The sequence below is a fragment of the Coloeus monedula genome, assembly GCF_965178545.1.
Source record: "Coloeus monedula genome assembly, chromosome: 16".
Taxonomy (NCBI): domain Eukaryota; kingdom Metazoa; phylum Chordata; class Aves; order Passeriformes; family Corvidae; genus Coloeus; species Coloeus monedula.
Window position 1 is genome coordinate 5,243,518 of NC_138796.1, and position 13,922 is coordinate 5,257,439.

The 13,922-nt window shown below is 46.4% G+C and overlaps 1 protein-coding gene across 1 annotated transcript in view; it reads right to left on the minus strand.

Moving 5' to 3' along the window:
- Positions 1 to 7,562, minus strand: part of TTYH3 (tweety family member 3) — a 74,283-nt gene extending 66,721 nt beyond the window's left edge. Inside the window, exon 1 of the mRNA XM_082292335.1 lies at positions 7,400 to 7,562. Coding sequence (XP_082148461.1) covers positions 7,400 to 7,522 — 123 coding nt within the window. The 5' untranslated portion in view covers positions 7,523 to 7,562. The remainder of the gene's footprint in view (positions 1 to 7,399) is intronic.
- Positions 7,563 to 13,922: the final 6,360 nt, after the last annotated feature.

A 13,922-nucleotide genomic window follows, 5' to 3' on the forward strand; every position in this document is an offset into this window, starting at 1 on the left:
TGGTAGGATGACATATCCAGAAAGTAGAGAAAGCCTTGCCAACAGAGGAGCAAGGTTACTGGGCTTGGATATTATTATTATTAACAACTCCTCAGCATGCATCAGTAAGTCCCTGAGTATTTTGAGTCTTATTCATGTCTTAAAAGTGAGAACTGAGGTTCAGTACAGAAGGCAATCCTGATAATATTCCAAAATTACTCAGGTCTCATCTGAATCTTCGAGCAAATAAATTCACAGGCATCATGTCCCTTCCCCCAGCTATGGGAATCACATTCAGTTGAAAACAAGCCAAGTTCTCCTACTCACTCAAGGGGAATGGGAAATCTCACCATAACTGGTGGAAAGGTTACTACTGAAAGTTAAAACAGGAACAAGAAGAATACTGACAGTCACCAAAAGGTTATTCCAAATGAGGTGCTGACTGCCCTCCACCCCAAGAAAATTAAGAGTGAGCACCACCTTACTCACCGCTTGCTTGCAGCCACCCAAACAAATTCACTTGACATCAAAGACAGTAAAAGAATGACTTCAGGAGAAGCTTTGCCCATCATAGTTTTGCCTTCAGCACACCCATCCTTACAGGTACAGGAGTGTCCCCTGGAAGGGGTCACACCAAGGTGACCGGGCAAGCTCTGCCACAGCACAGTCTTATCAACGCAAACATCATCCACTCTGGACCCTTTCCATCAGTAAGTGCTGGTGGGGGAAGGGGAGCAGGAGAAGAGGGGTAAAACTAGCCTTGTCCTAGAAGAAAAAAGAGAGGAAAAAACCCAAACCAAATAAAACCAAAAGAACAGAAAAAAAAGACAGATATTCCAAGGGATTGGAGAGTACTTGTTCCTCCAGCTGTCTCTTCAGAGGACACATGGCAAGAAACCTGATGTGACACAGGCCCATAACTTCCCTCTCTTGTACTCAATGGACAGGTTTTTGTTTACAGGTTCAAAAATAAATATAATACCAAAGTACAAGTAAGAGATCAAGAAGACTTATGGCACAGCTCCTTAATCCACCTTCAGAGCCTTGCAATTAAGTCAGAGAAAGCACCTGACTTCCTACCCTTAATCTCCAGATTCATGCCTAATGGGATATGTTCTTCTGGGTGAGAATTTCTCACTTTCCCTAATAATGAAAAATAAAGAGCACTAAAAATCCACACCAACATCTGCTTTAAGCACTGCTTGCTTTATTGGATCAGCACTTAAACAAAGGTGCTTTGTTAACCTGGAGACCACAGATGTTCCTCTGCTCAAAAGGGCATTAAGAATTAAGGGGGAAAGAACAAAAAGAGACAAGACACTGTAACACTGAACTGATTTTGCTTACCCCTTTCTCCAGACTGCTAGAGATCAGGTTTTGCAGACTAGGAGTCATATGGTGTTACACTCATGTATATAAAAATGGAGGATTCTCAGGAAGACAAATGTTGTGTAGGCGCAGAAGCACCAGGGTGCCAGTGGCCGGCCACCATAACCAGACACGCATTTTAAACTCTGGCTCTACTCTTCCAGCTGAGAACAGCATGGTACCTTCAGAGCACCACATGCTGCATAAAAGTGTCTTAAGACTGGGAAGCTCACCAGGCTGGGCACCAGCATCTTCTCTGTGCAGGGTTAATACTTTCAGGATCCTACCCACAGGAAGCGAGTGTGGTTTACATCTTCACATACTCACTTGCATCTCCTTTCCTCCATGCCTCATAAGGTGTTTCACATTTCTCCAAGACACCTTTTACCCCTGTGTACTCTGCTAAAGCCACACATTTAGAACAGTTGGGGTTTTTTTTGACTAGAGTAAGGTAATCTACAGCCAGCGTTTCCAGAAACTGACAGTTCTCAGGAGACCATCTGAAAACGTGGCAGCACAGCATGGGTCAGCAAAACAAAGCAAGGCTGCAGACAGAAAGCTGGCAAAGGTGGACTTTTTTCCTCTCTGTGTACCATATGCTGCTGCATGACTGGCTATATGGACAATGGAAAATGTTTAACATCTACCTTTGGTAAAAAACAGCCATCAAAAATTGTCTTATTCTACATTTTTGGTTACTCATTGTGATGCAGCTCCTTAGTAAAGGCTCCTCCAGATCAAACAGAAGAGTCAGAGTATAGCACCAATTTGCTGATCAGAGGCATTACTTCATGGTTACTCATGCAGCCGAGACTGATGAGTAAAGGGAAGAAGGAATTTACCAGCAGTTAGTAAAAAAATAAAAACAATTTCATCCAAAATCATTGGATTCTACTAAGAGGGGTCACTTAACCTTTCTGGAAATACAAGCAAACTAGTGCTACAGCAGGATAGCTGATCAGACCTTGGAAGAGGTCCATCTGTTCTTGAAAGCAAGAAACCTTCAGTCCAACCCCTTTAAGAAAGGCACATTACCCTCTGACTTTAAGCCAACTAGACAAAAACACGTCATCCAACTTGACTAATGCACATGTTTCCAATTTACAGAAAGACTCTTGGTTTCAAAATTGAAATAAGATGCCAGTACAGTAGAGGAAGTTCTAAAACAATCTCTATAATCCAAGTTTTTTGGCAGTTTGGGCTCCATCATGTTTCTCCAGCCAAGAAATACTTCCAAAGACGACATTAGCTGTTATGTGTAGGGAAACAGCCTCACAGAGCCAGAAAGTACCTGACAGAATTAATTCCTTGCTGAACCTTTGGCTATGGGTTCAAACACACATGCCTTGGATTAGAGTCTGCGAGCCAAAAAAAGGGAAGGATCGTTGGGCTTACACAGCACCTTTCCCTGCTGGATCCCTTCTCAGCACACGTACAGAGGGAGAAAAAGAACATTACGACATGAAAGCACTGACAGATGTATGATAGGAAACTCCTGGGTGACAACACTGAAGAGAGAAGCTCAAAGCCAAGGACTAGAGCATGTCCGTGCTCTTATCGATGCTTCCTTCGGCACGATTCTGCATCTTAATTGGTGTGAATCAATCATCAGTCATTTTCCAAAGCACAAACAGCTGCCATTACACCTACTAACCATGCATCTGCAGTTCTGACTCGTACTGAGAAGGCACGAAGTGGTGAAAGGGAAGAGTTTCAAAGATGCTAGAGAATTTTTCTTTCCTCTAGCCTGACTCACACATAACCTACGCGTTTACATAGGTTTGTGTCAACACTGCCAGTTTCCAGCAACAAAGAAAAAGCAGAAACTCCAGTCAAAGTGCTCTGTGGCTTAGCTTTTACAGCCTCTTTTCTCCTTCACTGTTCACAGGGCACTTCTCAGTCCACAGTCATACTCCAGAGCTGGAAAGTGTTGTAGTCTCCTTTTCTGTCAGCACACAGACACCCTGACTGGAGCAGATATCTCATTACCTGTTGCTGTGCTGTATTACAAAGCTATTCAGCTTTGCTATTTCCTTCGAGCACGTGACCTCCACACTACCTCAAGGCTCTTAACCAACTCTACTCTGAGAAAGAAAGTGAATTCAATGCCATGCAGCTAAGTCAGTCACAAGCAGAAGTACTTATATTGCTAAATAAATTGAACTAGTGACAGCAGCAGTCTCAGGACCATCTCACTGGGCCAATCAACTGAACTGAAAAGTGGACAGTACTGGTAAGATCATCATCATTTGTTCAGCAGCAAAAGGCAGGGAGACCAGAACTGGTATTAGCATGATGCTGTCAGAAGGAACAGGAGCTCTGCTCCATTTTTACATTCCCTTCACTCCAGAATTTGTGACTCACTACACAATGAAAAGGCTTTGCAGAGCACTGCAGTATGACTCAGATGAGAACACAGCCAGAACAAAGCTGTTCATATCAAGATATTTTCAACCCCAATGATTCATGGGAGGATTAGGAAAAGAACCAGTGTGATAAGATCCTCTGCAAGAAGGACTATGGAGCAAGTCCTGCAAGCAGCACACTAAGGCAGCTCTGATAGGACTCACCAGCATGCCAAACCCCTGCAGAAGAAGGATCACAACCCCAGCTCATTCAACATGGAGGTTCACCTCAATTCCTCCAGAAAAAGAAAACAACTGGCTGTACTGCTGTCCACAGCTTGTTGTGGCAGAAGCAGAGCATCTGAAGGACATCAGGATACACATACATTTTTAAACAATCTAGTCCAGAGGGGAAGGATCTGCTCTGCTCCTCCACACACACACACACTGTTCTAACCTAATGCAACAAGATATGCTGTGGGAGAAGATAAGGAGTAAAGTAATACCAAGAGAGAGTGTTTTAGAGCCTGACTCAGGTGAAGAAGGTATGCAGCCAAAATCTGCAGCTGCACTGATCTCAGCCCTTGGCAGCAACACTGCCATAAGCATTTCTCATGCTCTCAGACAAAAGGAGGAAGCCCTGGTAGGTTGGTACACAATGGCTGCAGCCACCTTGAGACAGCCCAGTGCACAGCAGGCGTCCCTGCTGCTCTGGCCAAGGGACTACACGGGACAGAACAGCAGAAGCAGCCACGAGATCTACATCCTGCTAGACATTCCCCATCACCCAGGGGCCCAGACGACTTAACAAAGACCCAGACTTCAAAGACTGGCAGTGCATGCTTATCTGCCTGCCTTCAGAGAGGTTTCAGGGCACAATGGCTCAGCTGCTGCTTCAGGGGAATAGCAGCTTGGCATTGCACTAATCCTCCCTAGGTAGAGGTGCAAAGCCTCTTCAGGCAGCAGCCTCCTCACCTGCAGCAGCACGTGGCACTGCAACAAGTGACAGGACAACATGCAAATCCAAGCCACTGCATTCCACCTCTGCTTGGAGTGGAATGTTCAGCTGATGCACAATTTCAAAGCCCACCATCAAAACACGAGTACAAGAAACAGGTGGGTATTTACTAAGAGGTTACTAAAAAAAAAAAAAAGAGTTTTATAAGGAAAGTGATGCTTTCCCTTGGTCACAGGTTGGGAAATCTCTTCTAGAGAAGCAGCGAAGAATCAGAAAGGGTACATTGCTTCCTTCCTCAAAGCATGTTGGAATGGGACTGGACACTGAGCCCAGCTGTATGGCTATTTATGACAACAGTCCAGCTACCTGATGAACTGAAGTCATGGAGTTGAGCAAAGGTAATCCTTCCTTACTACAGCTAGGGACACCCTGCCTTTACCTGTCCCCATAAACGTCATCTAGCATCCCCCACCGACCTCTCCTCAGCCCCTGGGGAAACCAAATGCAGCGTGTAGTTTAACAGTTCATACTTAAGCCTCAGAGTACCAATCACTAATGGAATAGAAAACAAAAATACACACAATTTGTGCCAGTGAGACCTACAAAGTAAAGAAAAATAAGCAGATATTAAAATTTTAAAATGGACTTCGTAATTTTGAGGATGTATATGATCTCTTCTGCTAAATATGAAAGGTTCCTAAAGATAAGGGAAGACAATGCCAGCACAGGTTGCAAACAGAGCAAAAGGTGCAAATTCATTTAAAAAATCTAGAATTCAAACCAAAAGGCCTTCAGAAGCATTTAAAGCACAAGAGCATTACAGTTCACAGTCTTGGATTAAGTTTCCCTGTTGCACTGCATTAGAATTAATCTATGTGGCCACGAACTCCAGAGTCAACTTGCAGAGCCACAGCAGCGTCGTTATATAACCACGACACTGATAGCACAGGCTGCATTGCTGGAGCCTGCTTGCTACCCCTCACCAACACCAAAACCAGCAAAGCTGCTGCTGCTCAAATCATTCTCTTGACGACAGACACCTCAGTAATCCAGACATTCAAGTTTGGATTTGGTAAGTTGTTTTCTTGTGAGCTGATGTTAAGACTTAAAAGGCCATCGACTGCTGTGCAAGAAGTCCATAATATCATCAAGGGAGGGGAGCCAGCTACACAGGAGGAGAACAGCAGAAGGCTTTAAGTGGGAATATGATTACTGTAGAAAAATTATCTGGCAAACAAACACAACCCCAGATTGTTGCTAGGAATGCTTTTAAGCAATTTAAGTGAAAACTGGTACATCCGCTGTCTATTCAAAAGGTCACCGAGTGCTTATTTCATGATAACACACTCCCAAGAAGATCTTTCAATGAACTCCTAACTTCTGATCGCTAGGATCACATATCCCTTGTTTTAGAGGCAGCTACCCTCTGAGGTCATGGAAATACAGTTCAGCTGCTGTGCAGCGTTACATCTGCATGTGGCCATCTTGAACTCTGCTAAGCCAAGGGAACTAAAACAAATTAACAAATTGAAGCCTCAAAATACAAAGTTAGCTCAGAACTCTCTTGGATTTACTGGTATAAAGATGTTTCTTTGTATCTATCCATGGCTCTTTAAACACATCTCTCACATTTTGCTCTAGCTTCAGTCGTCAGATCTGTTCATCTGTTTAGAACAAAAAGCCAAAACATACTGCTTCCTAAAGTATTCCTAATACCTTCTACTTCTAGGATAAACAAGAACTGCTTAGATGCCTTAGCCTCCATGCCTGCGTGCATGGTAGCAGGCTGTGTATATAGGACACTGCAAGTATGTTCAGAAAAGCAAAATGGTGTTTTCAAAACCAGAGACCGTGGCAAAATGAGGCAGCAGAGTCACTGCAGCTCTGTTCCAAGATGATAGCAGAGAACACAGATGTTGGAGGACACAGATTCACTCCACAATCATTTTAATTACATGCCTAGCCAACCAAGCACAGGATACAGGCTAAGCAGCATTTAAAAAAAAAAAAAAAAAGAGCTGCACACAAGTATTCTGCGAGCATCCTCCTGTGCACTTGATGCTAACGCCGCTCTCGTGCATTAAGTCATCTGTTTTCCAGCAGGCAGGCAGCCGGTTTTGGAAAGGCACTGCTGGCCTCGCTGCGGGGCTGGCGGCATCAATGGGGATGGTCAGCGGAGCCTGCACAGGACTGTCACAGCCGATGGTGGGCTGGGGGCAGGCCAGGGGCACCAGGCCGGGACGGTGCCTTCGCCCGGGCAGCGCTGGGACCCGGCCGGGGCACCCACCAGGGCTGGCTCCTGCCCCGCTTCCAGGGGTCACTCCGCGATGTGGGTCAGCGGGCACGGCGGTATTCGGTCGAAGGCCGAGCTTACTGATCTTGGAGATCTTTTCCAACCTTAACGATTTTACGAGTTTATAGTTTCACCTTCTCTCAAGAAGAGCTCGGGCTCCCGGCCGGCTGGGGGCAGTCGGGGTTGCTGCCCAGCCGGGGGTGATGACCTCCCGCTCCAGCCCAGCGAGCGAGACCCCGCACCCAGCCTGCCCCGGCCCTGCAGGGGAAACCTGCCCCTCGTGGGGCGGCCACGCACCTCGCGGATCAGGGGGGACACGGTACCCACGGAAACCCACCCGGGGAGCCCCAGCGGGGGCCGCACGCCCCCTTCTCCTTCTCCTCCTCCTCCCGCGGGCGGCCCGAGCCCCCCGCGCCCGCTGCCCAGCCCGCACACACAGACCCCGCGCGGACCCACCTGCTGGTACTCGGCGTCGTGCGGTCGGAAGTCGGCGGCGGTGAGCTCCCAGCGCAGGCTGATGTGCGGCAGGCGGTGCAGCAGGCTCACCCACCAGGGCGGCGAGTAGCTCACGCCCGCCATGCCCGCGCCTGCCTCACCCCGACCCGCCGGCCATGGAGCGCCGCCCGCCTCACCCGCGCCGCGGCCGCCGGCCCCGCATGGCCGGGTATCCCCCCCTGCCCGCCGCCGGTCCCTCCGCCCGCTCCCGCTCCCTCTTTGTTCGCCGAGAGGCTCCGCCGCCCGCGCCCGGCGCCGCCCGCCCGCTCCCATTGGCGCCGCCGCCGCCGCCCCGCCCCGGGCCGGCCCCTCGGCTCCCCGGGCCCGCTGCCCCCGCCACGCGCCCTGCGACGTTGCGTTTGTTTTCCGACAAATATCCCAGGTGCTTACAAATATCCTGTTGCCATGAGTCTCGCTCGGCCCTGCAGTTCTAACAGCGGAAGGCGCGTTTTGGGTTTAGCCTAAAACCCGGTGCGGTAAAAGCAATTTGTGCCACATCGGGTGGTAAAGGCATTCCTAAAGTCACTTGTTATTAGTCCCTCTTGAGTCCGTCTCAACGCCCATCCTAAAATACAGAGGCAGCAAGTCTGCGCTTTCTGAATTCACAATTCATAGAGGCAGAATGTTATCCAGCACCCCCTTGACTGGGCACACACATGACAATGGCAGCAACGGGAGCACAGGTCCTCACCTCTCACTGTGTGTCAGCATGTGGAGAAAAATTATAAAATAATCATTTGAACAGAGTCTTGGGATCTCAGAATATCTCAAAAAATGTGCAGGTATGGCATTTGAGGACCTGGTTTAGTGGTGAACATGGTCGTGGTGCTGGGTTGATGGTTGGACTTGGTGATCTTGGAGGTCTTTTCCAACCTTAATGACACGGTGACTCTATGAACATGGTGTCTGGGCACAGGGCCACATGTGGCAAAGGGTGGGTGTCCACACCCAGCACCAAACCACAACCCAACCCTTCACACCAAAACCTCTCCCTCCAAGGTAATGCCTAAGGGGACCCAACCAACACACGTTCCAGCCCCTGGTGCCACTGCCGACATCAGTGCCTTCACTGCAGCTGATGCACTGTTCCCTAGCACTGACTGCCCCAGCCTGGCTTGGTTTGCCCAAAACCTGGGGGAAAACTGCTAGAGGTACCCAGGTGTCTAAGACACGGACGAGCCCTTCGTGTGACTTCCAAGTCTGCCCTCCACCTGTTCAATGGAGAGATGCAGTGCTCTGGTTCAGCTTCTCTCTGCAGGCACAGGTTTGGCCTCATCCAAACCCTGACCCCAAGCCAGTGTGTTGCTTCATCAGCTCTAAGGGACCTACAACTCTCAGCTTGTTTTGATGACATCATAAATCAGAGCCATGAATTAAACACCTGACTATTTCAGCAATGACAGCATCTAACTGCGTAACACCACGGAGCTGTGCATGTGGTGGGCTTCCCACAGAGGCACTCACACCATTTTCCCAAGGATTATACTCTGACCCAAAGGGAAAGGCTTTTCATTTCTTTCTAAACAGAACAGAAAGCATTTTTAGGTAAAAGGTAAAAAAAGATGAATATACCTTCTCAGGGGATCATGTCAGAAACAAGTAAGTACAGAAATACTCTGGATAATGCCAGGATAGTGAGGTAAAATAGAAAAGAGAACGATAAGCAGTAGCAATCCCAAATTCATTCACTTCATTACAAAGATTGTGCTGCTCCTGTTGCAATTGCAATGTATAAAAATATTTGCTGTTTTCTTTTAAAATGAATGGAACAAATAATTTAATTCCTGCTGTAAGTATGCTGGGTTAATGCAGGAGTTCCTAGACTCAGCCAGTCTATTCAGACCATCTCCCAGACTTTCAATCTCCCCATCCCAGTGGCCCCCTCCCAGCCCTGCTGCTGCACACCTCACCCATTGCCGATTGCTCAAAGCATTGTCTTTCAAACACCACTCAGCAAAATTTGGGGATGGAAAGGGAAAAAAGGACCATCCAGCCCTCTAAAAGACTTCAGCCAAATGATTTCCAGGTCTCGCAGGCTTGAGGAACTCTCATCTGTTTAGAATTAGAAACTGTGATGGCCCTTGAAAACTTAAAAAATATTGGAGTGCTGTGTATCCCTCTGGAAATAAAAAGGGTAACACCAACTGGTTTTTTCTCCTAAATGGTGGCAGATCAGTAGACATTATGGAGACATCTCTTTTGCAAGTATGATTTTATTCCTTTTCCCAAATGCAGCCAGGATTTTGTACTTCAAATTGTCCTGACTGATGCATTTTATAAATAAGGAGAGCAAAAACGCTAGAATGGGCCGTTTAACCCCTTAGAAGAAAATAAACATATTTCTGCTAATGTTCTGAAATATAACATCCACTTTAATAGCTTTTGACAAGGATGGGATTTTCATGAGTATTATCAACACAGCTTAATAGAAGTCTTATCACTCACAAATAGCATTAAGATGCACGTCAGAGGGTTCAGAGGCACACGCTCTGTGCCCAAGTACAAGATGTACAAGGGTACAAGGTATAAGACCTCAACTCCCTCCAGCTTTCTCCAAGAAAAGGGTTTATTTTTCTGCAGGAGGACAGCTGAACATTGGCCAATTTGACTTTCTTCCTTATTATTTTCATTTTTTTTCACAGTGCCAGCGAGGATGAAGAAGGAATTATCTTAAGGGCCAACAGTCTCACACGTTTCACCTCCAGTTCTAACAACCCAAAGACAAGGAGCAGACAGACCTCGCTGAGAGCAAGAGATCTCTGCGTAAGCCACTTCTGACACAGAGTTTATGCAATTTGGCACTAAAACGCTCAAGGCTGGAATCTGTCCTGCAGATGTTACTGCAGCCACGGGCCTCTGGATGGACACAAAACCCCCACCAGGCTGCAAGTCCAAGTACCTCTGTCAGCAAGTGATGGACAGGGGATAGAAGCAGATGCAGCCAGGGCACCGCACCGAGATCTTGTTTGACAGGGCTGATGTAAATCAAACTGAACAAAATGTTTTGGAATAAATGACAGGAGAAGCTGGATGCTGTTCCATGGGGGTGGGTGTTTGAGGCACTGTATGGGGCCGGCAGTAAGTGGGAAAGGGAACAGCTCAGCAGTGCTGTGTGCATGCTCCCCTCAGCCTCCTGCTGCCGAGACAACTGGATTAAATTAGAGCAGAATGAGGATTGGGGATTACAGAGAAACAGAGGCATCAACAGTTTTCATTTCTCCCCCACAATTATTTATAATGATATGGGAAAATGAAGAGCAGAATGGATTCAGCAGACAAGGAGTAAGAGACAAACCACAGGATCCAGCACTAGCCATACTTTCCATGGCACTTCTGCCTGTTGTACCACATCACAAAGAAGTATCTGCAATTCTTGGACGTCTAGAATCTCTCATTTGATCCTATTCAGATAATTCTTGATTACATGACAACAGGTCAGCTATCAAGGCTCTCATGTTTAGATTACAGCAGCCTTTTTTCCCTCCCCACACAAATAGGTACACTGTTTTGCCAAAGCAAAATGAACAAATGAGACACTGTCGTGACATCCCAGGAATAAAATCTAACAGTAAATCACCCTTGCATGGAAAGCAGTTCTACAGTCAAGCAAAGCAAACTGCAATGTCAGCTTGTTCACTGGTAATCCTGCTGAAAAGTAACCCAAAGAGCTGTATTAGTGTTTGCTAACTTGCTCTGACAGTGGCTTTGCTAAAGAATCACTGGACAAAATAGGCAAATGAGAAATGTTCCACATTAAAGACAGCAAAGATAAAAAGACTGGTTTAAATCTCCAAAATAAGGCAGCCAGTGCTGTTCTCCATCCTCTTGAGACCACCAGGCAGTCTGCAGAAGCCCTCTGAGAAATGCAGCATTTTTCACTATTCACAAGCTTCTGATTCCAGACATCCCTACTGCTGAAGTGGTACTGGCAATGAGAGCACCTTTTAAAACAGCAATCTCCAAATCTCCCTGGCTTTTCTAATTCACTACGAAATTAAATAATTCAGCTTTTAATATACTGTGGAGCAAGGAGTCTTCCCCTTACTGTCAAACCTAATATGTGCTACAAAAGGTTTTAGCCAACAATACAGATTTTTAAAACAAAACAAAAAAAAGGCAAGTTTGCACTCCAAGTGCCAGCAGATGGATGAGTTACCCTCTTGAGACTGGGACTAAATTACGGACTGTCAGGGAGAGGTCAGCAAGACAACCGTGCCTCGGCACTCAGCTGCCACTGTCGGGCCACACCTCTGACTCTGCCGCTCCATAAACTCTGCCCTTACATCCAGCCGTGCCTCCTTCCCACTGAGCTAAACTCTGCCTCCATTAAAATTACCCTTCCTCTCCTCCCAGGGCTTCCTCTGTAATTTTCTTCTCAAAGTCAAAGGAAATAACAAAGCCAGGGCTGCTCTCCAGCCTCCCCCAGACATCGCTGCCCCCTCCATGACAGCTCAGTCTCCAACCTCCGCTCTTCCCAGCAAAGCCACATTGCCAGGGATCTTCCCAGCTGACTTCTCCTCTCAGTTTGAAGGATTTCCCCTGAGTGGAGGCATCTGCAGGCAGGAACACACATTTGGGTTTTCATGGCTTTCTTCTGATACCCTCCCAGGGACTTTCAGGTTTACACAAAGAATAGCCACTACCAGGGCCAGCATATAAAGCTTTAGGCCAACTCAAAGAAATTATAAGAAAAAGGTTAATTCTCTCATTTCCAGTCCTGAGGCAATATTCTCTCTCTCTCATGTTTTACTGGTCTTTTTAAACTCAGTGAGTCCTGGGGAAATGGGTGGAAGATGTGGAAATCCTATTGCAAAAGCACCTGCCTGCTCTTTTCCCCAGAGAGCCACACAGAGAACATTCCATTATTTAGTTAATTGCAAAGAAACAATTACAAAGGAACTTGGCAAACTCTCTCTAATCACAGCAAGACCCACTGCAGTCCAGTAAGTTCAGCAAATTAGCAAATAAGAGAACATAAAAAGGAAAGAATAACACAGCTCAAATTGCACTTTGTTCGTTTGTTTTGTCACTCTTCATTTCTATTTAATTATTTAAGGTATTTCTTCATAACATTCTGGTACATTTTGTATAATAATGAAGGTTTACTAGCATGGAAATGTAATATGTGGCTATTAAATATCTGCCGAGAGAGGGAAGAAAACTGCCAATTCTCTGAGCAGACTACAGAGAGCCCGTTCAGGAAAAATTTCCAGGTTAGATAAATAGAAGGTTCTGCCACAATTTTTATAAGTTCCAAATAAGGATTATTGCTTGATAATGGCAATGCAAAGCAATGTTTGTGCAGAACGTTGTAACTTGTACTACAGGCATTCATGGTCAATCCCATTTATTAAAAGCTCTTCTAATTTTCCATGCATATACCTAGAGGCCATTCAAGCACAGCCTTTTTTTACAGCAGCACTGTAACCAAGTGACAGATTTTACAGTATTTCCTCCCTAAAGTCATATTACAGCAAAGACTTTCAGGCTGTGTTACATTACTGAGGCAGAGACTCAGCTCTGAAGAGCTGACAGGCTGAGGAGGGGAGAGGAATGAGATCTGAGTGTGGGATTATCTGGCTGATAGTGAGGGAGGTAAGACAGCCCTTGAAGATGGCCATGATGTCCCTCCTGGTTCTCCCCAGACCATTTTGAGCATCAAGACTTTATGACACCTCTGTTCACACTATCAACAATAGAAGCCCTAAAGGGGCTTGTGTGGCACCCAGTGCAAAGTGTCTGTGATGCAAAACCCTCCCAAAGAGACGGGGAGCTGGGACAGTCTGAGCAACACCTTGAGCTGGGACGTTGGTTCAGACACAGCTCTGGTGAGGGGAACAACACAAACACTGTCCTGCAGACCAGGGGGAGTACAAATGCTCTCAGGTTTGAAAAGGGTAACTGGGAGAGCCAGGCCATGGGATGGGCAAGGGGAGCAGGGTGCAACTTCATCAGTGGACTACACCAGAGTGGTTACTGAAGGCCAAGTGTATCCAAGAGCCAATGTGCCAAAAACACGCACCAAAACCAGGGCAGGCATTGGGAAGGTGATGTCAGCGCTGTCTCCACCAGCGCAGCACCACTTCAGCAAACATTAGAAGGAAACATCAGAGGAACTGATGCAGCACCTGACCACCAACCATGCCTGAAAATCCTTCCCTACTAACCCGGAGTCTAACATGGGAATTTTGCTCTTTGCAGATCTTAATGACACCCCTTGAATGAAACTCGTTTCTCCCCTTAAAAAGTTTGTATGAGGAAAGCAATTCATTAGCTGACAAACCTACCACAGAGATGCTGCAAAGCTTGCAAGAGTAAGGGCATTCCAACTTCAGCTGAAGACAAATTATGGTTTAATACAACTAAGTGTAAATGTTTAATTGCTTTCAACTGAATTCAAGACTAGTCTGCTCCAAAAAATCATACCAAATTTTTCCATTCATGCCTCGTGGATTACCTCTAAGATTTAAAACTGAAGTTTTTC